At 41.5% G+C, this 25,278-nt stretch overlaps 4 protein-coding genes across 8 annotated transcripts; 2 read left to right on the forward strand and 2 right to left on the reverse strand.

The window, feature by feature from the left end:
• Positions 1-31: 31 nt before the first annotated feature.
• Positions 32-6,496, reverse strand: amz2 (archaelysin family metallopeptidase 2). 2 transcript variants are annotated; one of them, XM_080456239.1, is made up of 7 exons: positions 6,394-6,496; positions 5,173-5,610; positions 3,496-3,657; positions 2,735-2,863; positions 1,818-1,981; positions 1,421-1,597; positions 32-327 (listed from the first exon to the last, which is right to left on the reverse strand). In XM_080456239.1, exons 2-7 carry the CDS (start codon positions 5,471-5,473, stop codon positions 172-174), a joined length of 1,089 nt encoding a protein of 362 aa, XP_080312365.1. In that variant the 5' UTR covers positions 5,474-5,610; positions 6,394-6,496; the 3' UTR covers positions 32-171. The 2 variants fall into 2 exon arrangements, with proteins under 2 accessions (XP_080312365.1, XP_080312364.1); XM_080456238.1 differs by having other exon boundaries at positions 5,173-5,655; positions 6,394-6,462.
• A 115-nt stretch (positions 6,497-6,611) lies between these two features.
• On the forward strand, positions 6,612-10,898 carry LOC308104604 (protein VCF1). 4 transcript variants are annotated; one of them, XM_080455056.1, is made up of 4 exons: positions 6,612-6,647; positions 7,993-8,232; positions 8,939-9,059; positions 9,525-10,898. In XM_080455056.1, the coding sequence occupies exons 2-4, from the start codon at positions 8,216-8,218 to the stop codon at positions 9,795-9,797; spliced, it is 411 nt and encodes a 136-aa protein (XP_080311182.1). In that variant the 5' UTR covers positions 6,612-6,647; positions 7,993-8,215; the 3' UTR covers positions 9,798-10,898. The 4 variants fall into 4 exon arrangements, with proteins under 4 accessions (XP_080311182.1, XP_080311181.1, XP_080311180.1 ...); XM_080455055.1 differs by lacking the exon at positions 6,612-6,647 and adding an exon at positions 7,180-7,709; XM_080455054.1 differs by lacking the exon at positions 6,612-6,647 and adding an exon at positions 7,180-7,401.
• A 62-nt stretch (positions 10,899-10,960) lies between these two features.
• Positions 10,961-19,142, reverse strand: tepsin (TEPSIN adaptor related protein complex 4 accessory protein). Its single transcript, XM_080456268.1, has 13 exons — positions 19,050-19,142; positions 18,591-18,663; positions 17,926-18,017; positions 17,332-17,425; positions 17,052-17,119; positions 16,777-16,855; positions 16,448-16,519; positions 15,748-15,930; positions 14,881-15,070; positions 14,471-14,584; positions 13,783-13,861; positions 13,551-13,685; positions 10,961-13,183 (listed from the first exon to the last, which is right to left on the reverse strand). The coding sequence occupies exons 1-13, from the start codon at positions 19,086-19,088 to the stop codon at positions 12,473-12,475; spliced, it is 1,929 nt and encodes a 642-aa protein (XP_080312394.1). The 5' UTR covers positions 19,089-19,142; the 3' UTR covers positions 10,961-12,472.
• A 611-nt stretch (positions 19,143-19,753) lies between these two features.
• Positions 19,754-20,860, forward strand: ndufaf8 (NADH:ubiquinone oxidoreductase complex assembly factor 8; the record flags this gene model as incomplete). The annotated part of the gene is made up of 3 exons (XM_080455683.1): positions 19,754-19,944; positions 20,385-20,495; positions 20,804-20,860. Exons 1-3 carry the CDS (start codon positions 19,864-19,866, stop codon positions 20,858-20,860), a joined length of 249 nt encoding a protein of 82 aa, XP_080311809.1. The 5' UTR covers positions 19,754-19,863.
• Positions 20,861-25,278: the final 4,418 nt, after the last annotated feature.

A 25,278-nucleotide genomic window follows, 5' to 3' on the forward strand; every position in this document is an offset into this window, starting at 1 on the left:
TGTTTTTAAAAATAGCACAAAATGGCAAAGAAGTTTAGGGATAATGGGTAAGGCACCGGCTAAAATAGGGCCCTAAGTATATAATATGGATTATGTAGTTAATTATATTACTCTTAACTTTTCTATTGTCCTCCATTATACCCTGTTCATACCCAGAGTTACTGACTGCAGCTATAGTTGAGAATGTTCCAGTATGTCCATGCACCTGCGAAGCCACAGTCTGGAGGCTTCAAAGGCCTGGGTGGGCTTAGTGTAGCGGGCTGCACACTGAGATACAGTGGACTGGGCTGTTCCACTCTGTTCATCCTCCATCCAGCACAGCAAGACCTGACGGGTAGAACATTTTTATTGTTTAACCTAAGGTTACCCTTTGAACTTTGTTTGACCTGGTCCTGACCTGTCCCACAGACATGAATAATGAAGCGACCATAAGGGAGAGCTGACCAAGACGACAGCATCAAGAAGTCCTCAAAGTTGCTGACAATCAATGTAAAGAACACTTTGACCACATTTACCAAGCCTAGAGAGAGATGGCAAGGATGGCTCTTGCTGATGATGATGTCTATTCTAACTAATTTATAAGTACATCCATGTAGTCCAGGTGTTTTGCTGCCTTTCCTTGAACTGTGTTCTTAACTATAGATTGATGTCTGACTAAAACAATCATCTTGTGATTCTGAGAAATCTGATGCGATCAATGAATACGATAGATGGGCCAGAGCGATTTAAAGAGAGAGTACTGACAACTCTGTAACCTACAATGGACAATTTTCTTTTCTTTTACAGCAATGGCAGATCATGGAGCCTCTCAAAAGTTCTCGGAAGTCAGCAGCAAAAGGTAAATGCAGAAGATTAATTTCACGTTACTGTATGTGCAAATGTAAACAACAACACTAGGAGTGCAGAAGAGTTGCAGCAAAATAGACTATTTGTGATGCACTTTTAAAGCTAAGACATTTAAAGAATCTGATTGTATATTATCATCAGATCTGAATCAATTTGACATGTAACTGGAACGTTCTGAGTTCTACATGAATCATGTGATGATCAAGCATTTTGGACTGACGTACTCACGACTTTCTCTTTACATGGCTCAGGGATGGCCCAAATGGGCATTGTAATTGAGTTACCATGCTAGTAGGTTACAGTCACTGTGCAGTTAGGTGAGGGATGGTATTTCACACAACAAGACAATGGTTGATAGGCTCACTGGTGCTCACATTATTGTGTAGCAATGTGATTTACTATATAGTACAACTTTAATGTCTAGCAGCTCAGAATACTCAAGTTAAAATTAATTTAGCCTATAGTATCTGTTGTGGAAAGGAATAATATTTGTGCGTTGCTATAGTCCAGTCTCCCTTTAATTAGAACAAATACACAGTATAGTTACATTTGTATTTGAAACATCTTAACTTACCTTGTATCTGTCAGCCATTTTAAAGCCAATTGAGGACTGCAGTTTGCGGAGGCAGACGGGGCAGAGGTTCAGGGGACGACGGTCCGACTCATCCAGGTGGTTAGACCCTTGCATGACACAGTTCATCCACTGGCAATGACGTATTCCAAACATATGGCCAATCTCATGGGTCATTGTCTGGAAACAAATGATTACAACTACTAGTTTCTTTTTATAAATGATTTACACAGGTAGATGACATTAGAAGACAAGGGCCTTGTGGAACATACTATGTGATGATGTTTAAGTGTTAATAACTGAACCGATAACACAGTGATCAATGTGAACTTAGCATAAGGAGTGAGATAAGATGCTGTGCAAAACTAAAATTCTCAGTTCACCAAAAATTGCTACCAACCTTACAGGATCGTAGGAGCAGAGTACTGGTGATGGGGGGTGTATAATAGTCTTCAAACACAGAGTAGTCCCCCTGCTTTGGCTTGAGTCGTTTTTTCAACCTTCCAGCATAACTTCTCCTGTAGAAGTTGTCATCATACCTGGCAAAGCTGAAAACACCCATCCCTGAACAGACATAGAACACAGGGTTTCTATAACACAAAGTTAAAAACTCTCCATTCATTTAAGTCTTTGGTGAGCTTGCGTTCATATGGTTGTACTTGAGTTTAGCACCATCTGGTGGCACCAGTGACAAGGTCACCAGTTTGCCTCCCTACCCTGGTATATGTGAAAATATACTGAATATAATGCTGATTCACCAATCACCAATTTTCACTGTTCAAATGTTTGGTCATAAACATTTTCATTCGTTTTTCAAACAAGTGCCAAACCCAACTTAAGTTGTCAGTCAAGACAATAAGATAAGCCTACCATTGGACTTGTAAGCAAGACTCAAGCACCCATGTGGACTGAAGTTCTTTTGAGAATACATTGAATGCCTTTCTCTGAAGGGAAGATTAGAAAAATACATTTTGGTTTTATTTTAATGGGGCAAACTGACACCTTTGAGCCCTGCTGGAGCCATATTTAGTTCAGATTAAGCTAGAATTAAAAGGGTATACAACTTGCTCTCTAGCAGCATGACTGTGGCCTGTTACCACCAGAGCCAAAAACATTGAGTCCATGTTGTGTTTATGTCATGCTGTGCTAACATTGTGCATGCTAATCCCATAGCAGGAGATTTAGAGAGCAGGCTTTGAATATATTAAGAAGCATCTCAGGAGGGTGCGTTGCAGTAATCCTAACTGCTGTGGTCAACAGTCTTTCTTCCGGGTCTTAGAACAAATATAGTTGTAGTTTAGGTACCAGCATGCTCACCATGACTGAGTGAAGCCTGTCCAAAGACAAAGTTCCAGGAGTCTTTGGGATAGAGGTCGATCATTGTAATTCCGACAATACAAAAAGCATCTTTTGGCTTCCTTTTCTCCAAAAAACTCAGCAGATCGCCTAGAATTGAGAAGATGGTAAAATCATGGTCATTGTTTGCCAGCTAAAAAAAATCAAGGAGTATAGCCACACACTCCAAGCTGTTGATTGATTGAGTGGTTACACTCTGCTGATCTGCAATGGGTCTCATCTGTGTATTTAATGTCACTCAAACCAGATCCCTTTACCCTGAAGAAGGCAGCCTAATCTGTCCGAAACATTGGTGTTTTCTGTCTCCGTGTCCACAATAAAATATTGGCATCGGCGGCTACACTCCTTGATTAATAGTTTTAAGTGGAGACGGACAGGAAACAGGGAGAGAGAGAGATGGGGAGAGACATGCAGTAAAGATCGTTGGGAACGGGACTCGAACCCGCGATGCACTGTCAGGGTACATTAGAGCCTAAGTGCCCGGACCGCTGACCTATACTGGCTGGCTGGCTGGCTGGCTGGCACCTCACAAGGACCGGTGTGCTGTGCACCCTTTGTAACCTTGTTTGCAAGCTAGTCTTTATCTATATCTAAAATCTGCCAGTAGTTTACAATTGCAATCTTTTTCATTGCTTCCACTTTCTACATTGCTAATGTGCACAATAACAGAGAAGTGAGAATAACAGGCTAGCCAAGTGTTAAAAAGGTGACAAAGTCCTTACTTGTAAGGATCTGAAGGTTGTGTGAGTTGCTGTTCACCCTGAAAGAACATCCCGTCTCAGTCACAGTAACCGGAGGTAACAGCTTCACTGCTAGTCCATAGAAGAAGGCCTGGCAGTATTCTCTGAGCCATTCCAAATACTGATCAGTCTGGACACCTGCCTCTCCAAAAGGAGCCTAACGGAACACAGCATAAAAGTCATGCCAACTGATCATATGCCATATGATATAAAAACACAGCTGCATATCATGACTGCATCTGTAACTGATTATTACCAGACATTAGCCGTCTCATGGCCTGGCTCAACCCAAACGCATTCTACTCACCATCGCATGATCTTGAGAGTTAAACATACTGTACTTTGTCCTATCCTATGTGCCACTTGGAAAAGATCCAAGCCAAAGGCAAAGTGTGCATGAATGCTACAGATATGCAGTAGAAATATAATTGGTCATTATTCTATATCTGTATGTTGTCACACATTCACTGACCATGCAGTTTCTTGTATTCATCTCACTGTATTGCATTCCCATGCCTGAAATCTATGGTGGGTGTCATAAGATACACCTTTATTGATTCCCCAGAGGGAAATTCAGGTGTCATAACAGAAACGGCAGTAAGAATGAAACACATGAGAGGTACTAGCAAAAGTAAAACCAATGATACATTTTATATATTCAGGCTTAGGTTTTGGCAATGGACATCTGTACTGAGTCTCTGAATTAGTTAGCATAGTACAGTCTATAAATAAATGTACAGAAAATGTACAGTGAATATCCGCTATCAACAGTGTGGGGGTGTCTGGATTTATAAAATGTGGTGCAATAAGGCATAACTATGTAGGCATATACAGATACATTTGTATACATTGTGCAATTGTTTTATTTAGTTTTTCCTTTTTTCTTATTATTTTGTTTATTGTCCATGTCCTTGTTCATGGCTCCGACAGCTGCTGGGGAAAAAATAAACTCTTCTCTGGCGCTTGCCAGTATCTACATAATCACAAACAGTCCGTTACCAGGATGTTGCCTGTCTTTTGTTTGCCTTTGCTATACTCAAGCTGCAGCATCTTGTAAATGTCCAGCAGGGACGGGAGGGAGTTCCCTGTGGTACTCTCAGCTGAACGCAACCGGCTTCAGAGATCCTGGGAATGGCTATTTCCATACCATGCAGTGATGGCCTCACAGGATGCTCCGGGTGGTAGCAGAGTAGGACTTCAGAACTTTCTATAACATCTTTAATTTCCTTAACTACCTGGGGTGTAACTGGCGTTGTCTCGCCTTCTTTACCACAGACTGTGCACATTCACCAGAGGTATATGAAGCTACATGTGACAGTTATGCCACCTCCTTCAGGTAGGCCCTCTCATCATTTAAAGATCACTCAACCCAAACTTGACGACGGTGTTAAGAGTTGTTTCTGGCCACACAGTCATGGGTGTATTGTTAGCATAGCAGAAGCTCAGTACACATCCCTGTGAGGATGCCAGTAACAGATAGTGCAGGTCATATAGGAAGAACAGGTCATATAGGAGTCAAGCATGGTTGAGTAGCCTGAGTAAGGACTGTCCAAATCATTTTGTCATGTGCTGAGGTGGGATGTAACACTGCAAAGGAGAGTTGAATGGGAAATGCGCTGGTCTAGCTGTGGTACACTGAAAGTAGAGAGACAGACACACCAAAAGTCTTACCTATGGTCTGAATGTAAATGGTATTGTGTCCTTTGGTGGGCGTCTTGCGGTGGGAGTCTCTGTAGAAGCTCTTGAAGTCCTGAGGCTCCTCAGGGTGAGAGGTGATCCAATCTGACTCAGAGTGCACTGTGATAGGCTGGAACAGGGAACCTGGTCTCCCAGGGTGAAGCCCATCTTCCAGAAGTTGCCTTTCTTCTTTACTGTATTTCTTATACTCATCAACCAGGTCAGGATGACTGGAGACTAAAGCTGTGTGCAGTGTCTCTGCAGAGTGCTGGATCCCCTGCATCTATATGACAGAGACACACAGGCATGGCAATTCTAATAGCCCAATAGCCTCACTCACTGTGTATGGGTCATCTTTCTATTGCTATTCCAATGACAGAATTCAGGTTGAACTTGATGATCCAGTAGGCCAACTGCAACCTGCATGTCAGACCATTTAAATGAGCAGTGACTGGTGAACTGCATCTTTAAGGGAAGAAATGTCATATAAATAAGTTATTTATAGTGTGTAAAATAACTTGTATAGGGTGTAACGATACATTTTAACAACGATTCGATACGTATCACGATACTTGGTTGTCGATACGATACATGAACGATACAGGTTAATTTAGAACGATACGATATGTTTCGATTCAGTGATTTAGTCGATACGATACATGAACGATACAGGACAGGTTAATTTAGAACGATACGATTCGATTCAATGACTTAAAATCGATATAGTAACTATTTATTTACCCAAAAATTCTGTGTGAAAAATAAATACCTGGATACTGGATATAAATCCCTCTTTCTCTTTTTTTCTTCTTAAAAGTACTTAGTTTGATATAATTGATTATTTGCATTGCAGAACGATTCGATACGATTATTTGCATTGCAAAACGATTCGATACGATACAAAGTCAAACGATACGATATTTAGCTGTTTGCATATCGATATAGTAGATCGTTGAAAATTCAAAACGATGCATCGATGCAGTTACTGTATCGTTACGGGCCTATAAAAATTTTGACTTGCTTAATGGGTTATTTAAAATAACCCATTAAGCAAGTCAAAATACTTAGTATGCAACCCAAATTCAATTTGCATGCAGTTTGGGATATTTGAAACCTGGAAAGGGTTGCCTACACTGTTCAGAGCTACAGCACTTAGTACTTACTAGGGAAATTGTTACAAAACTATAATAAAGACTGCTTTACCTCCAGTGGTCCACGGAGCCCCCACGATATTGCGGCGTAGGCCCAATGTATGTCGTTGAGATTGAGAACTATATTACATCAGTACAACAGTATTGGTGACCTGTTGAATTCTGTGACTCTAGGGGTCACTGTTTTAGGGGTTTCCTTTATTTTTTTCAAAACAGGCTAGGGCTACGGTGCGAATCTGAATACTGTAACCTACATATCTGACAATAAACAAACCCCCAAAAGGGAAGCCAACAACATCTTTTTAGGTGAGCTGCCTGTTTATGACCTTGCAGTCCTCTTTTTACTTACGACAATGGTGGTATAACGGCCGACCGCTTGTAACAGAACAGACGTCGATATGGCAGTGGTGGAAAAAACTCTGATTTTTTTACTTAAGTAAAAGTATCAATACTGAAATGTAGAAATACTCTGTAATCTTTTGAAAATGGCAGATCTAGAAGCTCACAATGTGTCACATCGCGATGCATTGTGAGCTTGTAGATCGGCTATTTTCAAATGGCCAAAATGTAGTGCTGAAATGGTTATGTTTTGTAATAATAATCAAAATCTACAAAGCAACTAAAGTTTTCAAATAATTGTAGTGGAGTAAAAGTATAATATTTGCCCCTGAGATGTAGTGGAGTAGAAGTTAAAAAAAAAAATACCTCAAAACTTTACTTAAGTACAGTACTTGAGTAAATGTACTTAGTTACTTTAACCACTGTCGATAGGTCACTAATGTCGATGTGACGCAGTGGCTTCCGCATGGTCAGAGCGTCACCCAGCGTCACAGAACGTCATGTCAACAGACAGAATCAGCTGCGAAAGCCGGGTGTAGCTTAGCTTTGAACGTTAACTTTGGAAGAAAGAAAGTTGTTTGTTTCGTTTTAGCCTCCATTATTGTCTCGGCGGCGACGCTGAAGACACATCTGAACAGTAACAATAATAATCTTACGTCTGCTGGTTTATTTTATGTTAATTTATCGTCTCGTGTCAGCCGTCAACAGTCGGAATACGAAGGTAACCGGAAGACTCGCCCCAAAACACGCTCGCCCCCCCCAGCGGTTCTTGTGTTCTTGTATTTGTTTTTACCGAGAATAAGGAAATATAAATACATTTAGGGTGTGGCATAGTTTTACTGAGGTTGTGTTTAGGAATAAAGTTAGGTTTTGGCATAGTTTACTCAGGTTACGTTTAGGAATACGGTATTCCTAAACGTAATAGGAATACGGAATCCCAGGTGGCGACCGTTCCGAATCCGAGGTCTCCCCGGGGCGACTGTGTTTTGGTGCGAGCGTTTTGGTACTCAATACGCAGGCGGAAGACGTGTGAATAATGTGGCTAACAAGTTAGCCTTGCTAACGTGATAGCTTGTTGCCTTGGCTTGTACTGTCGTAGGTGGATTTCCTGGAGGTTTCATTACGTAACGAGGTGTAGCTGTCTGGCTGACAGCCGTGTGTACCATAGCGTCCATAGTCCCCATACTCCATATAGGCTGATCATAGCAGTGCTGCAGAGAAGCTGCTCTAGCTAGGACTGACTTGGTGAATTGTCATTTCTGAAGTGTAACCTTCTTATTTTTTGTTGCTGTCTGTCTGTCTGTGACAACAGGGCTGTGCTTGAACAAGCTGGGGTTTGGCTGCAGTGAGAGATTACAGTGTGGTCTTGTTGTACTGAGTCCCAGCGACATGGTGGTGCAGCTGGACTACTAGAATTTCCTTTTTGGTTCTTGGCGAAAGCTGCGAGGCAGGATATCTCATTCTGAACCCGATCCAGTCCAGCAGGGAGGAGTGTCATCGTTTCTTGCCAAGCCTACCTACCTATTTGCCCAAAAATGCTGACTGAAAACAGGTAACATGATGAATAGATCCGTTATAATCAGCTAGGGGGGGGGGGTGCATGGATAGAAATGCTGGGCCCCTTGACATCTGGGTTCACAGTCCCCCTAACACCGTTAGTTAAAACTATATACCATACCACTGTTGCAATTCTCGCCAATTTATACAAAATTATTATTTTGCTTACATGTTTACTGTGCAGGATTTACCCCCTTGACATTTGACACAAACAATTAGCTGAACATGTACATTCAAGAAAAGAAAATGTAGTTAAATGTGGGTGGACAGGGCTTCTTGCCCCTCGGTGGGCTTCACTAATGCCGAATATGAGTATTTTAGCCTGGTATCTCAGCTCTGGATCCCCTAAATCATTCAGGGATTTCTCCCCCTCTGCTTATAAGCTACAATATGTGTGATTCGTATTGATCTATTATTAATAATTGTTCATGATGATCAACACATCTTTGAAATGACTAATGCAGTATGTTATGTCAAAAACTGATAATGTGCGCAGCAGCACATGTTTGATCATTGTACTGTAACTGCTGGAGAAGCTGGTGCTATTTTTGGTTCTCTCTCTCCACACTCGCATCTAGCTCAACACCCCTCCCATTTACTGTCTTATCTTTTTTTTGTTATTCCATATTCATTTGCGTGCTCCTCATAACGCCCAGTGTCTCACTCTCTCTTATCTCCTTTCACTGCTGCTGTTTGCACAGGAAGCGTCGGCGCGGCGGTGACAACGAGGAGGAGCAGCAGTTGAACCCTCAGGCCAAGAGGTCGGGAGGGTCTCATGACACGCTGGTGTCGGACCTGGGACAAGTTGTCTGGGATTCAGAGGTAAGACCGAGTCAAGTTATCTTCCTCTTTGACTCTGTGAATCATTTCCTAATCTCCCCTGATTACCCCGGTCAAAGACACATTTTGTTCAGGGGTACTGTTCCCACCCTTTGTGCCAGCTATGTTATCTGCCAACCCACGACGCAAGTCATATTTAACCCAGCATCCTTCATGGAGAATCAAGCAGCCTGGCTTTGTGGTTATGATGCCACTGGTGAGTCTACCTGCTGCAGTTACACAAAGCAGAGATGTCAATGAAGCCAGCACCACAATTCACAGCCTCCCTCTGTAACTTTTAAAGGCAAATAATCATAATCATCATGAAGCCCAATTCATACTCCATGCTACGATGGTGTCGCTTGTTGAAAATCTGTTCTATTCAGCAAGCGACACCATTGTGCGATGGAGTATAAATGAAGTTTGAGCCAGTCCTGCAGCTGAGTCTGTGTCCCCTCTCTGCCATAGCATTCGTCCAGCAGTGATAGCAGCGGTGGGATCAGTAGTCCAGAGAGAGCAGCCTCAGCCAGCACCAGTCTTTGCGTGCACGGACAGAACTGCATTTCCCAGAACTCCCTCAGCCCCCAGCCTGAAGGTTCCGCCAGCGCCTCACTGCAGGGTTTCCATGGTGACGGCAGTAGCAGCAGTAGTGACTCCGTCTCCTACCACCACATCAACAGAGTCCTGAGGGAGGCTCATTTCGACAGTCTACAGACCAGAGAGCGACCAGGTTCCACGTGACAGTGACACCCTAACCTGTCTCTCTCTGCTGACCTTGTCCCTCGCTCATCACCCCTGGCACTAGTGGACCCCCCGTCTTCAATATCTTAAAGAGACATATTTGGGATGGGTGAAGAGTAATGATGTGTGGGGAGATGTTGGGGTGGGGAGCTTGCACTTCATACAATGTGTCAAGACCATAAGCACACCTCCCTGTCCATGGCCTGACCACTGTGGTTAATCTGTGCAGTGTCGATGTGTACGTGTGTGTGTGCGTGTATGTGTGCGCCCCATGCACTTTACAAAGGGGTATCATTCTCTTTACATGCGTGTCGATGCGTGGACATCTTCATGGTGCTATCTATGAGAAACGTGTGTGTATGCTCCAAAGTGCTTGCAATACTAAAATAAAGCGAAGCACTTTATTCAACCACCTCCCCTTCTATTTACTCCAAACCAGGCAAGTCGTTTGTTTAGGTATGCAGAAATGTGTATGTGGGCCTTGTTCATTGTCAGTGTTTCTATTTGCTTGTCCCCTTCACAGAGGAACTCGGTGAAGGCTGACCAATTCACTCCTTGGGGAGCATTGTTCAAAAAAGCTAGAGAGCACATTTCAGGCTTAACCAAAGTGATTAAGGAATACTAGCAGTACTTAAGCCTGATTAAAGCCTAATTTATGCTTCATTGTACTACTGTGTCACTTGCTGAAAATAACTTATTGTCAAGCAAAAAACGTGAGGCATTGTCTTTTCAACTGTCACAACTGTGACAACACTGTCGCCAAGGCATAAACTAGTCTTAAAAGGTTTGGGTGTGGAAAGGCCAGTGGGTTCAGGGTAAGGGAACACAAATCAGTCATGAGCCTCACCACCAATATCCGACCTCAAATTAGACCCTAGCTAATTATAGCGCTCTGTGAGCAAATACTGGAGTTTGTGGCTCTACTGTAGCAGGGGGTGCATTCAAGAACGCAGTGCTCCTTGACAAATATGAAAATACTGCTTCGAGAAGGCTGCCTAATTACATTTTCGGAATATCCTTGTTTAGTCCTAAACTGTTTTTTTACACGGTGTGTATGTGTGTTCAAATATTTCCTCTCATACTGGTTGATGGCCTGTGCAGTAAGACCAAAACACTGTTGCAAATAAAACAAAATGATCAGGATTTGTGAAAATATTAGTCTTTTAATATTTTTCAAGTTCATTTGACATCAAGAATAACTTTGTTTTGAAATTAAGTCAGCTTTTCTAGTTAATTTCATGCCACTATCATGCCCCAATAGAGTACCATTCTTATTTCCAAAATAAAAAGTAAAATCTTTCTATTACCTGGTGCTGTAAACAATAACAGCATTTTTATCCCACCAATCTCATATTGTACATGTGCAATTGCCTAGCTCGGGTTGAAAATGTAACGCATCCAGTCATGCCGACTTGTGTGACTGTACGTTCCGGTACGTTTTCGGACTGCAATTTGGGACATGACGTGCATAGTGAACGAATATGAAATAAGATGATATTGAATGTCTTTTCAGTTGAGCAATCATTTACATTTAGCAATTAAGTTTCTATTTTCCATTTTGGTTATTTTGCACAATGCTTGCAGCGCCACCTTAAAGACAAACATGTAAACTCATAATGAACACTTCACTCTTTTCTTTTTCACTAGACTACAACATTCCACTGATGTTTTAGGCGTCAACATGCACCCTACAATAACTCAATGGTAAATAATTATGATTGAAGGTATAAATATAATTTAAGTCAACACTCAAACAGGTACACCCATAATTAATATAATTAATATCTTAGTTAAAAAAATTGCGGAAGACAGTTCTATCTAGACTGTAGGTTTCTGAATCCCTATGAAAAGTGATTATAGTGCAAAATTCAAACTAAGGGACAGCCCCTCAGAGAGGTTTTGGCTGTGCTGAAGAGGCATAAACAGTAACCATATAGTTACTTAAAAGGAATCCTGAGACAAAGAAACTTTCAACGATAACCTGTAACTCCAGATGGTAGAACTCACAAATGCTTTTGCAAAATGAAACCTTGTCTGATAAACTACTAATATCTCTTACAGCTGGTGGACGACGTGCTCGTGATTGTACAATATAGTAGTCCTGCCTCTCAATCACTCGATTTGTGCCTCCTGGCTGTGTCTCCCAAGTCAAAACGAACCCACTTCTCCAAGCACAGCCTGTAAAGGGTACCGATTAACAACTTAAACTCCATATACTTTGTTGACAGGGGTCCCCAAGGGATCTATACTTTGTCCCCTCCTTTTTCCCTCTACACCAGTGGTTCTCAAAGTGGGGTCCCTTGAGGGGGTTGTCCAAATGGACTCTTACAGGTCTGTAACTCTTAGTTATGGGGGTCTTTGAAAGTAAAAGGTTTGAGACACACTGCTCTACACCAAATCTCTTCGCCGGACAAAGCCGATATACTGTACAAGCTCACAATACAATGTGAGCTTGTAAATCGGCTATTTTTGCAGACTGTTCACCTATTCGTGCCCAGAATAGAGACTCTAGGCTTCATGTTGTTAACAAACACAACCCGAAAACACCAACTCCATTGCTTTAACCTTATGACTTTGAGATACTGTATATGTTAAGGTGGTTACCAAAGTGAACCAGACAACAAGCTTCTATCCACAAACACACGTAATCAGAGCAGTCCAGTTTTTAATTACGGTCAACAGTTGAGAAATGAGAAGGCTGATGCTGGTTGGTTGCTGTTGGATGTGACATCACAGGTAAGAGGAGAGTTTGTCAAATTGTCAGAGCAATCAACCATTGAACCCTCCCTCGCATATCCTATCCTCTCATCCGTATTGGTCGTCTCTGACTGCGAGTCTTCTCTTTCGCCGCAGGGACTCGGAGGCTTTCCCGTGTTAACCAGCTCCATACCACTGAATAGGGACAGCTTGCCCGGACAGGGCAGCTCATCCTGGGGCTCAGTGGGAGAGAGGAGGCCCTTTTCGGTAGGAAGCTGTGGATTTCCAACAAGTTGAGCTTGAGCCTCGCCATTCCATACAGATACCCTCATGCTTTCTGCTGCCTCTTCACTAAGACTCGAATACATTTTCCCCTCATTATCATTCACAAGCACCGATGATGGATCCTTGTGGCTCAAGTCTAGAAGAGGTGGAGGAGTTTGGGGTTGAGTTACAACCAGAGGAGGTGAAGGAGTTTGGGGTTGAGTTACACCTGCGGCCGACCGCAGGTCCCTCTCCTGGTAGTGGTTGAAGATGGAGGTGGCAGCTGTGTGGGTTGGTAGTAAAGGGGCTGGGTATGCAAGCGTGGACTGCGGGTCTGCTGTAGACAGATGGCTGTCGATATCTGCGTTACCCTGTTTGGCAGTATGTACAGGTCCACCCATCAGGGCCTCAAACTGACGCAAGATCTGGTGAGATGAGATGGGGAAGAGGAACCAAAACTAAGTTATTGTCTTGTATCGTGTCTATTGCCCTCGCAGTTTTGTCTTATGTTTATCCGGTCTTTCTCACTTCCCCTTTTTAGATTTCAGACATTTAACTGGTAATCACTTAAACAAAGCAACTGTCAAAGAGTGAAACAGGTTAGTACACGTACATTCCTTGATCAATATCCTTATGAAACAACAATACTGATGAATACAAGGGTCATCATCACCGTAGTGCTGCAATCATATGAAAATTCTCCTCTCTTTAATACAAAATCACACATTTGAGAGAGGAGATGCTACTTTGTACACAGGAGAGGGGAGTCATTCTATCTGTTGTACTGTGTACCTTAGTGGCTTTGTTTGCCACAGGTCCAGTGGGCCCCTCAGTAAGCAGAACCAGCCGCGACTTGGTCACCCCAAAGATTTGCTCCAGAGAGAGGAGGTCGGACGTCATAAGGCAGGATACAGCACACAGGGCCCTCTGAGGGACAAGAGGAATTGAATACCGATTATACTTCCAACTTGGACAGTATTATACAATAAATTGTGTATTATGTTGAAAATCTGATAAATGTTACCATTTGAACTGTATTTGAAGGCTCTTGAAGTCTGCGTGAAAGCAACTCACCCACAACCTCACAGTTAAGGGTGGAGCACCTGCAAACATGGGAGGATAGAGTTTAGACCAAAAAGTAAAATAAAAAAGTAAAATAAAAATCTAAACTATAGCAATATATTGCTTTGGAAAGGATACAGTAGTAGAGGTCGTCTTTAAACTACAAAAAAACAGTCTTTGTCTTGGTGTTAAAGCCTCTCTAAAACCAAGACAGACTTATTTTTTTGTACACACACGAAAGAATATACAGACGAAAATTACACACCTACTCTGAAATTGCAGCACGAGTGGCTGTGACGGTGTGTAACTTTTTTCAATCAAACTCTACTCAATTCCTGCATTTCTTTGGAATGCGTTAACCACTTGAATTCTAGCATCCCTATTCTGGGCAGGTCATAATAGGCAAACATTCGGCCCTAAATACACAATCTACAAGCTCACAACAGATCACATAGGGACACGTGAGCTTGTAGATCGGTTATTTTCATTATTTGACGTTGAACAAAGTATCACTGTATCAAAGTACCCAATATCTGTAAAGGCAAAGGCCTTTACAGATCTCATCTCGAGATAACGCCTGATCATCTTTACACCCAGAAGCATGTCAATGTCAAAGGGAGTGTTGTATTCTCTGTTTTCAAAGCACTCACTCCTTGATGAAGTGTTGGCTCTCTTCTCTGGACAGAAAGACCTTGGAGCCCTCAGTCAGGCTGCTGATCAGCACCATCTCCTGGCCACAGTCCCCCAACTGCATGGCCTCCACCCTGGAGGAGAGAGAGAGAAAAAAGTGGTGAGAAGGGAGCAGAATAAAAGAGAAAGTGACAAAAAATAAGGAGACTCAGCAACTTTTCATATCAACCAAGGTGTCTAAAGCCTGATTCATGCTTTGGACATATCAACCCCGGTCCATGTGTCGAAGTGGCCCTGAGCAAGACACTTTAAAACTCTAACTACTCCCTCCTGTGTGCTCATCATAAGCATCTGAGCAGCCATAGCTGGTTGAACCTGAAACGGCAGACAACTGCACCTAAAAGTAGACGTTATGATTCAACAGACTCACCGTTCTGATAGGTCACCACTGCTCTCTCTGCTGGCGTCCGATTGGCTGCCAGTGCCGCCCGACTTGCTGCTCCTGCCCACAGAGGCCCTGCTATTGGCAGCGTTGTCCAGAGTGGAGTTGTGAGAGGAGCTGTTGGCGCTGTCAATCTCCTCCCAGCCTCCGCCCACCTGTCCCGGGCATCGCTTGGTAACTTAGGAAGAACAGGGGTACAAGTGAGGTGAGGAGACAGCGGCTGACAGGGGAATGTCACACCTCACACGTACCCTACTGCATTCATTTAATACTGTGTGTGTGATGATGGGACCAGCTGAAGGGAGAGGTCCGATGCAGAAACCATTAACGCCAATTCCTTCCCTCGCACCAAATCAATAGTTGCGTGTTGATGCGGTACCAGTCCCGCCTTCTCTTTTCAGCTAATGATACACAAGCTCATGAAAAGGGAGGGTTATTCAAAAATGCTGAAACGCCAATGCTGTTGAGTCTTACTCTGAACAAGACACCACTGTATAGAATCATCTGTCTTTTCTTGTACCTATAAAAAGTGATAACAAGATCTGTGCACTCCGGTACTTTCCTATTGGAATGATTAATCAAACTACAGCAACAAGGTGTATTAATGGTGTAGGAGAGTGACGGAAGAGAGACAGGGAGTGACAGGTCCTTGAGGGGGAATCGAAACGGTGACACAGCGGTTCTATGACCACTATCCGCACTGTAATGTTTTGACTCAATACTATGGGCAAGGACGCCATGCAACGCATTGTTTACCAGTCAGATTCAAACACACTGTACTGGATGCACAAAGTACACCTTAAGCCACTGAGCCTGAACGGGACATGCCGCCAACAGCTACAAATAATGTCTGACCTTTATGCCTGCGGGTAGGCAGGTTATAGGCACACGCCGGGACCGCCACCTCGATGGGCGCCGAGGGAGCCACCACCGCCCGGTAGTTGTTCTCGTGGAGACGGATGCCCTGGTGCTCGATCGGGGGGAGCACGGCACTGGCCACCACCTCCGCAGCCTTCTGGATCTTATCCAGCAGAGTGTCTAAGCCCGTCAGGTAGCATTAGGTCAAAAACATCACAGAGTCCGACTTTAACATTGGTGGGTATTTGTCCTTCTCAATGTCTGTTATTTCCGTAGCCAATATGTTTGCAAATATTTTACAGGTGTTAAAAGGATCACGTGAACAGGCTACATTCTGCATATGCACTGTATCTCTGGGGTTATATATTTTTTAATGTAATGTTTAACTGCATCATATCAAATATATTCAGGCTTGGAGCGTGTTAGGAAAAAAAAAAAAAGCTAAGCTAAGTTCTAAAACATGCTAAAATGACAGAGCCTGGAGCTGCACATTTATAACAGAAAATATTACTAATCCCAATTATTTACCTAGATATGATCACAATTATAAAACAAAAAGTACCTAATTAACATAAAGAACAAAGTAAGTTTATCATAATTAGTGCATACTATATGAATGAACACTGAGTACTGCTATTGAAAATACACATGTATTATTTATGGATATCGAACTCAATGCTGCCATCCTGTTACTCACCTGTCCCCTGCTTCCCTGGACTATAGCCAAAACCTTGCATTCCTGACTTGTGGACAGATGCCGAGCCCATACCTTAGCGGAAACATAGACAACCATGATCACATTCTGTTTACAAAACAATAATAGCTACCTTTATTAGTGTCTGGCTCAAGCTCGTCTCTTTTATTCCCCCTCATTCCCTCTCACTCTCGCCCTCTGCCTCTATGTTGTTTATTACACAGTAATTGAAGTCACATTTTTCAGTGGACAGATGTCTGGGAAAAGGCTGTGTCATTCAAAGTTTGTATGCGGTGTGCGTTAGTATCACTATTGTGGTATGCGCTCCTCACCCATAGTTGGGGTTGCCAGGGTGCACGGTGAGATGCTCTTGATGGCGACTGAATCTGTGAAAAGCAACTTGGCCACTTCCTGTGAACAGACAGCAGCAACACTTGATTGGTCCGTGTGTGTGTGTGTGTGTGTGTGTGTGTGTGTGTGTGTGTGTGTGTGTGTGTGTGTGTGTGTGTGTGTGTGTGTGTGTGTGTGTGTGTGTGTGTGTGTGTGTGTGTGTGTGTGTGTGTGTGTTTTGAAAGCGACACTTGTATTTGTGTGTTTGAGCGCTCACCTGTGCCGTATTCCTCACTTTCTGGTACAGAGCTGTGCCATGGATGGGATCAGGGGGACCACTGTAAACTTAGGACAGCACAAAACACAGCAGCAAAGAAAATGAACATGTGAAAAACAAAAAGGCTGCGGTTGAGCTGACAGCATTAGTTACATCACTTCTAACCTAACCTAATCTCTCAAGACAGATTCTGTCAGCACCACTGCCCTAAACATGACATGTAATGTTGTTGTTAGTAGGAATAAACAAATACCAAATGGGTTCCCAGATTGCCTCTAACCTGATGCCTGCTGGATGAAGGTGGAGTTCCTTCTGAGTTCTGTGAGGAAATTATTAGAGCCATGACCGCACAGGTGGACAAAGATCTTTAACACCTGAAACAACAGAGGCAGAAACTGTTGCTCTAATACTGGAATGGTACGATAATAGCTATAAAATCTGTATGATGATACATATTTACACATCTCTTGCATTTTTATAGTGAACAGACAACAGATCATAAGTGCACCACTGCACCCACGAATATGGTATGACAGGTGACCAATAGCATGGCATATACTGTAGGGATAGAACCATAGTTAATTTTACAAGAGAAGAGAAAGAAGGAAATGGGAAAAGTGGCTTAAGGAGCAGAAAGTAAGGAGATACAGTAAGGTCACAATATTTTGACTCACTTTGTATTCTACTGTATATTACTCATTCATTTACATAAAGCATTATGTGAGAAATGTAAACGCCACTTCATACTGTACACTATAAACATACTATATGCCATTTCAGAGGTTTAGAATAGGTACAAAATTGGGCATTTTGACTGATGTCACCCAAGGAAATGATGACACTGCTCTCAGCTCGACCAAGCCTGCTCTCTCACCTTGAGTTTAACATGACAGGACTCCACCTGCAGTCTCCCCAGCAGGTACTCCAACAAACACTGACCGCAGCCCAATGACTCATTGGACATTTCTACAGTGTCAGGATGGTTAAGGATGCTACAGACACAGTGCTTATACTAGTGTTCTTCATCCTGGGCCCTGACTCTGTGGTCAATGCAAAATTCACGTCTCAACGTGAATTGAGAACTGCTGCTCTAGAAAAGTGGCCAAGCAACGGTGACGACCAGAGACCAATAGCCTGAATCACCACACTGTACAAGTTGTCAGATGGATCAATTATGTGCCGATACAACTTTCCCACAGATGATAACTGTTCTCAATGATAAAGCATTACATGATAACATTCATTCCACTGAACTGCATAAACTCAGAACATGTGTTGGTGTGCCTTCTTATTAGAAATATAACACCGCTATACATGGTAGATGCCTCTTACAATTGGATTTGCAGTATTAATAGAAAACTTTCATTGGTACTGGCACACTATTTTGGCCTTCTGGATAAATTATAGCCAATTAGATCATTCAGCTAAGGGTCAAGCTTTTCTGCCATAGCTCCCTCTCTACCAGACTATTGTGTCCAGTCCAGATTTGGGGTACATACATAGTGAGGAAGGAGAACAAACAAATCAGCCAAAGGATACTTCCTATCTCTTGGAAGAGGTAGCCAGGACAGGGATGTTCATCATCTGCGGTGGCCTTCATCAGAGTTGGCACCTCAGAGTTGGTGAAGGAGAGGATAAAAGTCAGTAAGAGATCCAAAAACCTTCAGATTCCAGAGCATCTGCCCAAAATGTGACAGGGGACTGGACTGCGTTACATGGACAGCTTTGACAAGTAGAGAACACGGACATATGTATTTATGTATTACTTTTTTTAATATAAAAGAGACCAGTCTGCCACAACAAACTGAGTCTTGACATTCAATAGCCTGCCAATATTGCTCAATGTGTTTACACATACAGTAGTATGTTAGCTTGCACGGTAGCTACGCTAAAGAGCTAAATTATGAAGCCTAAAAGAGAGGTTTAGCCGTTATAATGACACCTTTATTCAGCTGCTGATGGTATTCAGTTATTATTAGGGTGAATATTTATACTCACTTTTTGAAGAAAAGTAAGTCGTTCCATAAACGTTGCCATGATTTTGCATGTCTGTCTATCCTGCTGCCAAGAGGCTGCTCATCTTCTCTTCAGTGTTGCCAGATTTTGCGAGACAAATAAGCAACCTCGTTTATGAAAACACGCCTAAAAGAAGCGACCGCTAGGCCAAGAGCACTTAAACAAGCTCACAATGGGTCATGATGCGACGCGTTGTGGGCTTGTAGATCTGCTATTTTCCAAACAATCTTGGTAAAATATTTTTGAACATTTAACAAATCTTTTATGGGGTCTCTCACAAAATATTTTCAGATAAGGGACCGAGAGCAAATAAATATTAATTTGGGGGTACTTGACAATTAGAAGCAAGCCCAAGTAAGCAACTACACTTTAGAAACAAGCCCAAAAAACGCAACCCGTAAATACCAATATTTACAAACGACTTTACAGAAAAACAAGCCCAAGGTCGCTTATAATAAGCAGACATGGCAACACTGCTTCTCTTCTACGAAGTGGGGTGTGTCAGGAAGGCGGGATCTGAGATGACAGCTAACCAATGGGACAACAGTCAGTGTGGAACTGGGATTCTATTGGCCCTCAACGTTTGCGTAAGGCCGCACATTAGCGAATGAATTGAGAGGACCGTTTGATTGTCACAACGCTGAGCCAATCATCTCCAAACGTTTCGGTGCTGACAGGGTAAACAATATGGCGCTGCCCATGGTTTAGGAAGGATGTCTCCTCTGTTCTTTGAGTTTATCAACAGAATATTCCATAAAATGATGTTTTACAGTATAAAACTATAGCCATCATCACCATGTCAGGGACTAATGTCTGGGCTCGCAACCGTGAAAAGATCAGACGATTCCCAGAGCTGTTTGCTCAGTGTGCAGGAGAGGTGAGTGATACAAGATGATGATGATGATGGCAGTGGTAGGTAGACATACTGCTTTCAATGTCATGTGTGTAGCAATAATGATGCCATATAGCCAGGCCTATTATGTAAATAAAATGTATACTGTGCCGTGGTTATTTGGCCAATAGTGTCTATAGTTTCAATGTACAGATTGTTTTTTTTGGTGTGGATATTCTACTGTTTAGACTGATGATAGGTTCTTGGTTTACCTATGATCCTAGACTATTTCTATGCATTTGATGTATTACCTCGTGTTCTCCTTGCTCACTGTAAATCGTTCTGGATTAAGAGCGTCTGCTAAATGCCTAAATTGTTTTAGGATTGGTGGCTGTCCCTTCAGTTTTTTCTCTGTTAATCTGATGACAGCGTGAATTTTCTATTTGGGTATCTATGAAGTACAATCATTCTCATCATGTCACTAGGCAACGGCTTATGGGAAGTGCGTAGGAGCCACAACTACAGGCAGAGAGGAGCTGAAGAGGAATCTGTGTGCCAAGGAATTTGAGGCACTGAAAAGTTGCTTTGCAAATGCAGTAAGTATTAAGGCCAGTAGATTCATTGGTCCATGTCCACAAGTTGTTCATTATATCTGAAAATATATATTAAGGCCAGTAGATTCATTGGTCCATGTCCACAAGTTGTTCATTATATCTGAAAATATATCAATCTTAATTTTCTTACAGGCCAAGAAAGGGGCAAAATAGTATGAGGACCAATGACCATTCTATGCCTGGATTGTCTTCTGGACACATCTACCTCCAGTGGTGTTGTGGCTGCTTGACCTTCACATTTCTGCTTCAAAACCTCACATTAACGTATTGATTTAATTTGTAACATGTAGTCTATTCCACTAGTCTACTATTTCACTCCCATACCTGCATGGAGGCAGTACGGTTAGTTGTTTTGTGTCATCAGTCAAACCTCAAGCCTGAAATAAAACTTTCCAAATCTCAGACAGATATTTTTCTACACTTGATATCGCCAATCTTCAGTTACAGGAATGAAGAGCTTTGCATAGCTTATATTTCAACACTAAAGCCAAAGAGAAGAAAATAAAGAGATGAAGCTTGATATATGATTATCATATAAAATGCATTATTTATTACACAAGCAATAACAAACTTAAACTGCTACTTAAAAACGTAAAACAATAAATACAACTTAACAAACTTACACTACAACTGTTATGGTTTATTTTAAAGAAAACATGTATAAAATAAAACACTTAATGTAAGAAATAAAAGCTCAAACCATAGTCAAAGTACAATATAACACTATTATTTACAGAAATGTTACAGATTTCTTCAAACAAAATATTTAATAATACTCAATTTGCAAAACAACACTTTACTATTTACAAACAAAAGATCATGAAAGCATTCTTTCTGTACAAAACAACATGACTATACTGTTGAAGTTTATTTAAAACAAAATATGAAAGCATTACTGTAAAATAAAACTACTCAAAGGAAAGGGTGAATGGTTGTCTAAGACTAGGACCCATCTCGCAGTGGTGTCCGATAAGGTTAACCGAAATATCTAACCTGTGTACTGAAGTAAATCCTCAAGTACCGGTATACAAAAGTGCAAATTACAAAGTACATTCTCTTTTTAATACCAAAGCATGGCTGCATTTAAATATATATAACATCTCCCCAAAATAATTAAAAGAAACCAAAAAAATACATTTTCAGAAATAGTGAAAATAGCAGATCAAAAGCATGAGCTTGTGGATCAGCTATTTTCACTAAGATTTGAAAAAGGGCATACATCGTTAATTCATAATACATTTTTGTATGATTGCTTCCTAGAAATATAAAGGTACTGTAAAATGAAAAAAAATTGGAATGTAGTGGAGTGAAAGTTCTGGCAAATAAAAACTAAAACTACTCCAAAAAATGTACTTGAGTACACTACTCCAAGTAAAATAGTCCAGTGTGGCTGAAAATTCCTGAAGTTCGGAGATTAGGTAGGTAGTTGGAGATTCTGGAGGCATCGGACCTTCATCGTTGGCAGAGTCGAGGTCTCTTGGTGGCGAATCTGGCGATGCAAGCAGAAGATGGTCTCTGTGCATGGAGAAGAAACACAGGTGTTATTATCAATGTCCAGCCCTTTCTCGACTACAATACGTAATATCTTGCTAATTAAAACCACATGAATAAAGCATACATAGAGTAAGCATACATCGCCATAACTAAGATAGTTACATATTACGTATTCAAACAATGGAAGTCACAAAATAAATAAATAGTTATCCATTTGGTAACTGCAACACAACATTTATTTCACAACATTGTATCCTTGTTTTTATTTATTTTAATTTCATTAAGGTGGGAGCTTACCAATATGTACATAAGACTTGTGCAGATTTATGGCTATCACATAATGATTTGGGGGTAGTTAAAATTAAGCTCTGTTTGGTGCTTGTATACATCCTTAATGAAATTAAAATATAATATTAAAATATAAAAACAAGGATAATATTTCGCAATTTAATCTTGAGTTGTAGTGAATAACAAATTAGAACATTGGTGATTTACACATTGTTTGAATACATAATTTGTGTACAATATAACTAGTAACTATGTTACTTAAGGTGAAGTTACTATATGAACGTTTTGCCAACCCACCTTCCTCCGGATCATCCTGCGGTTGTTGGGACCCTCTTCCTGGTGGTGACCTGTGGGGGAGGAGAAACAGAGGAGTCAGTTTCCATGTCTGAATCGTCGGTCAAACACGGAAACCAACTCACCTGTTTGGGTGCTTCTCCCGGTGAAGCATCCTTCACTGGCACGACACAGGCAGAAGATGGTCTCTGTGCATGGAGAAGAAACAACAGTGTTAGTATCTCTGTCCAGCCCTTTCTCAACTACAATATGTAAATATCTGGCTAATTAAAACCACATGAATAAAGCATACATAGACTAAATCTTGCCGTCTTGACTAGTTACATATGTATTCAAACAATGCAAGTCACGAAACGTTCTAAATAATTATTCATTTGATAACTACAACTCAACATTTAATCACAACATTGTAATTTATTTTAATTTCATCAAGGAGGGAGCTTAACAATGCGTACATATTGTACAAAAGACTTAAAATTAAGCTCCGTTTTGATGTCGGTAAGCTCCCTCATTAAAGAAATTAAAATGAAAACATTTTGAGTTGTGGTTATAAAATGAATAACAAATTAGAACATTTTGTGATTTACACATTGTTGGAATACATCATTTGTGTACAATGTAACTATGTTACTTATGGTAAACTTACTATATGAACATTTTGCCAACTCACCTTCCTCCGAACCATCCTGCGGTTGCTGGGACAGGGAGCATCGATCACGATGCATGTCCTTCTGTTGGAGAAGTAATCTTCGTCGATCTGTTGGAGAAAATGTAGTGATTTGTAACTTGAGCTGATTTCCTTCATAAATTAAACTAAATAAACTTCAGACATAGTTTTAAGTGGAGTTAAATGTACACGCACGCCACATCACTGGCCAATCACTTTAATTCAACAGGCAACACTGTTTTTAACTATTTCACAATTACAGACAAACTCATGGATACTTTTTTCCAAGTCTCTGCTTGCTCGCGTAACCATATGAACTAAATTCAGAAACACAACAAATAGCGATTGGGGCAAGCATTCGGCAAAAATAGAAATTGTACATGCTCACAACGCATTGCGTTGGGAACTTTGGCTATTTTTGGCCAAGAGATTTAGTGCAGAGGGAAAAAACGAGGGGGGAAAGTACGGACCCCTAACTCCAGTCAACAACGTAGGGTTGGTTAAAGGTTTGTTGAGTGTGAGCTTAGCCTAGTTTAGCTCAACTCTTGGACTTCTATGAGATCAAGAACCAACTCCAATCAATAGTAAGAATATGAGATCAAGAACCAACTCCAATCAATAGTAAGAAAATGCAACCTTAAGGGATAGTTCACCCAAAAAATGACTTATTTTCTATGAATTACACACCCCATGAAGCCTTGAATTCGTGGAGATTTTTTTGTTTTAGTCGCATTCCTAAGCCAATCATTTGATGACTGGCGGAAAGATGCTAATGTATTGTGTCCAATGTTGACACTTTGAGTCTCCTACCGGAGCCGCTGCCGGTCATCAAATTATTGGCTTAGGCATGCGACAAAAACAAATAAATCTCCATTGAATTGAAGTCTCCATGGGGTGTGTAATTCATAGAAAAAGTCATTTTCATTTCCCCCCTTCAAAGATGGATGACCGGTCTAACTAGACTAAACCATGTAACTGATGTATTTATCAATTAATTAATTTCACTTTATTTCTCTATTGTAGAGATCTGTAGTAAAGGTGTACTTACCAGAAGGTGGTGTTTGGCTAGGGGCCTTTCGCCTTTGCAGGCTACTTCTTGGCCGCAGTCTCCTTGGCAGGACTTATCTTTGCAGATTCCTTTTGGCCTCGTGTTGTTGCCCGTGTTTTGAGAGATATGTTTCTGCCCGAGGAAGCTTTGCATACTCCTGCAAAAAGTGTGAGAATGAACTCCAGTCAATAAACAACAAGGTCACATAAATAGAGTGCAGAGAGAACAATGTAGTGCCTCAAAGAAACTAGGATTCCAGGTAAACAATGAACCTAGCATCTGTGTACACCAAGGGTTCCCAAACTTTTCAGTAGTTTGTAAGCAGTATACATTTAGTTTGACTAGGTTCCACAGATAAACATTGTGAAAATAGCCGAACTATAAGCTCACAACGCCTCGCAGTGCGAGGCGTTGTGAGCTTGTAGATCGGTTATTTTCACAATGTTTGCCTCTTTCTTACGTAATATTTGACAATTTGGCCAATTTCGTATTAGAAAGGTCTTAAAAGTCATTAAATAGAAACGTGCAGATACCCTGTATACATTTATACTGCATGTTCGTTTGTTTACTGTTAAGTGAGAAAACAATGTTGCACATTAAGATAATCGGGGTCCCGACCCCCAGTTTGGGAACCACTGGTCTATACAACATGCTATAGTATCTAAATAACATTCTTAAACATTTGTGGTCAAGAAAAACAAATGTATTAAAATAACAAAACCATGAGAATAAGTGACCAAAAATCGACATACTTGAACCAACCAGATCCAGTTCCTCGCTTCTTCTTGGCAACGGTAACCCTCTTCCTGGTGGTGACCTGTGGGTGAGGAGAAACAGAGGAGTCAGTTTCCGAGTCTGAATCGTCGGTCAAACACGGAAACCAACCCACCTGTTTGGGTGCTTCTCCCGGTGAAGCATCCTTCACTGGCACGACACAGGCAGAAGATGGTCTCTGTGCATGGAGAAGAAACAAC

This window comes from Gymnoscopelus braueri, assembly GCF_963280865.1.
Source record: "Gymnoscopelus braueri genome assembly, chromosome: 17".
Taxonomy (NCBI): domain Eukaryota; kingdom Metazoa; phylum Chordata; class Actinopteri; order Myctophiformes; family Myctophidae; genus Gymnoscopelus; species Gymnoscopelus braueri.

Excerpts from the sequence above, each read along its gene's own strand:
- amz2 (XM_080456239.1), bottom strand. The coding sequence starts at position 5,473 with ATGCAGGGGATCCAGCACTCTGCAGAGACACTGCACACAGCTTTAGTC. Across the intron at positions 3,658-5,172 it reads GACCATAGGTAAGACTTTTG|AGGCAGGTGTCCAGACTGAT; the intron begins GTGTGTCTGTCT and ends CTCCTTTTGGAG. Across the intron at positions 2,864-3,495 it reads CAACCTTCAGATCCTTACAA|GCGATCTGCTGAGTTTTTTG; the intron begins GTAAGGACTTTG and ends TCTCAATTCTAG.
- LOC308104604 (XM_080455056.1), top strand. Across the intron at positions 9,060-9,524 it reads AAGTTGTCTGGGATTCAGAG|CATTCGTCCAGCAGTGATAG; the intron begins GTAAGACCGAGT and ends TCTCTGCCATAG.
- tepsin (XM_080456268.1), bottom strand. The coding sequence starts at position 19,088 with ATGGCAACGTTTATGGAACGACTTACTTTTCTTCAAAAA. Across the intron at positions 17,120-17,331 it reads CTTCATCCAGCAGGCATCAG|TTTACAGTGGTCCCCCTGAT; the intron begins GTTAGAGGCAAT and ends TGCTGTCCTAAG. Across the intron at positions 15,071-15,747 it reads GCCTACCCGCAGGCATAAAG|TTACCAAGCGATGCCCGGGA; the intron begins GTCAGACATTAT and ends GTTCTTCCTAAG.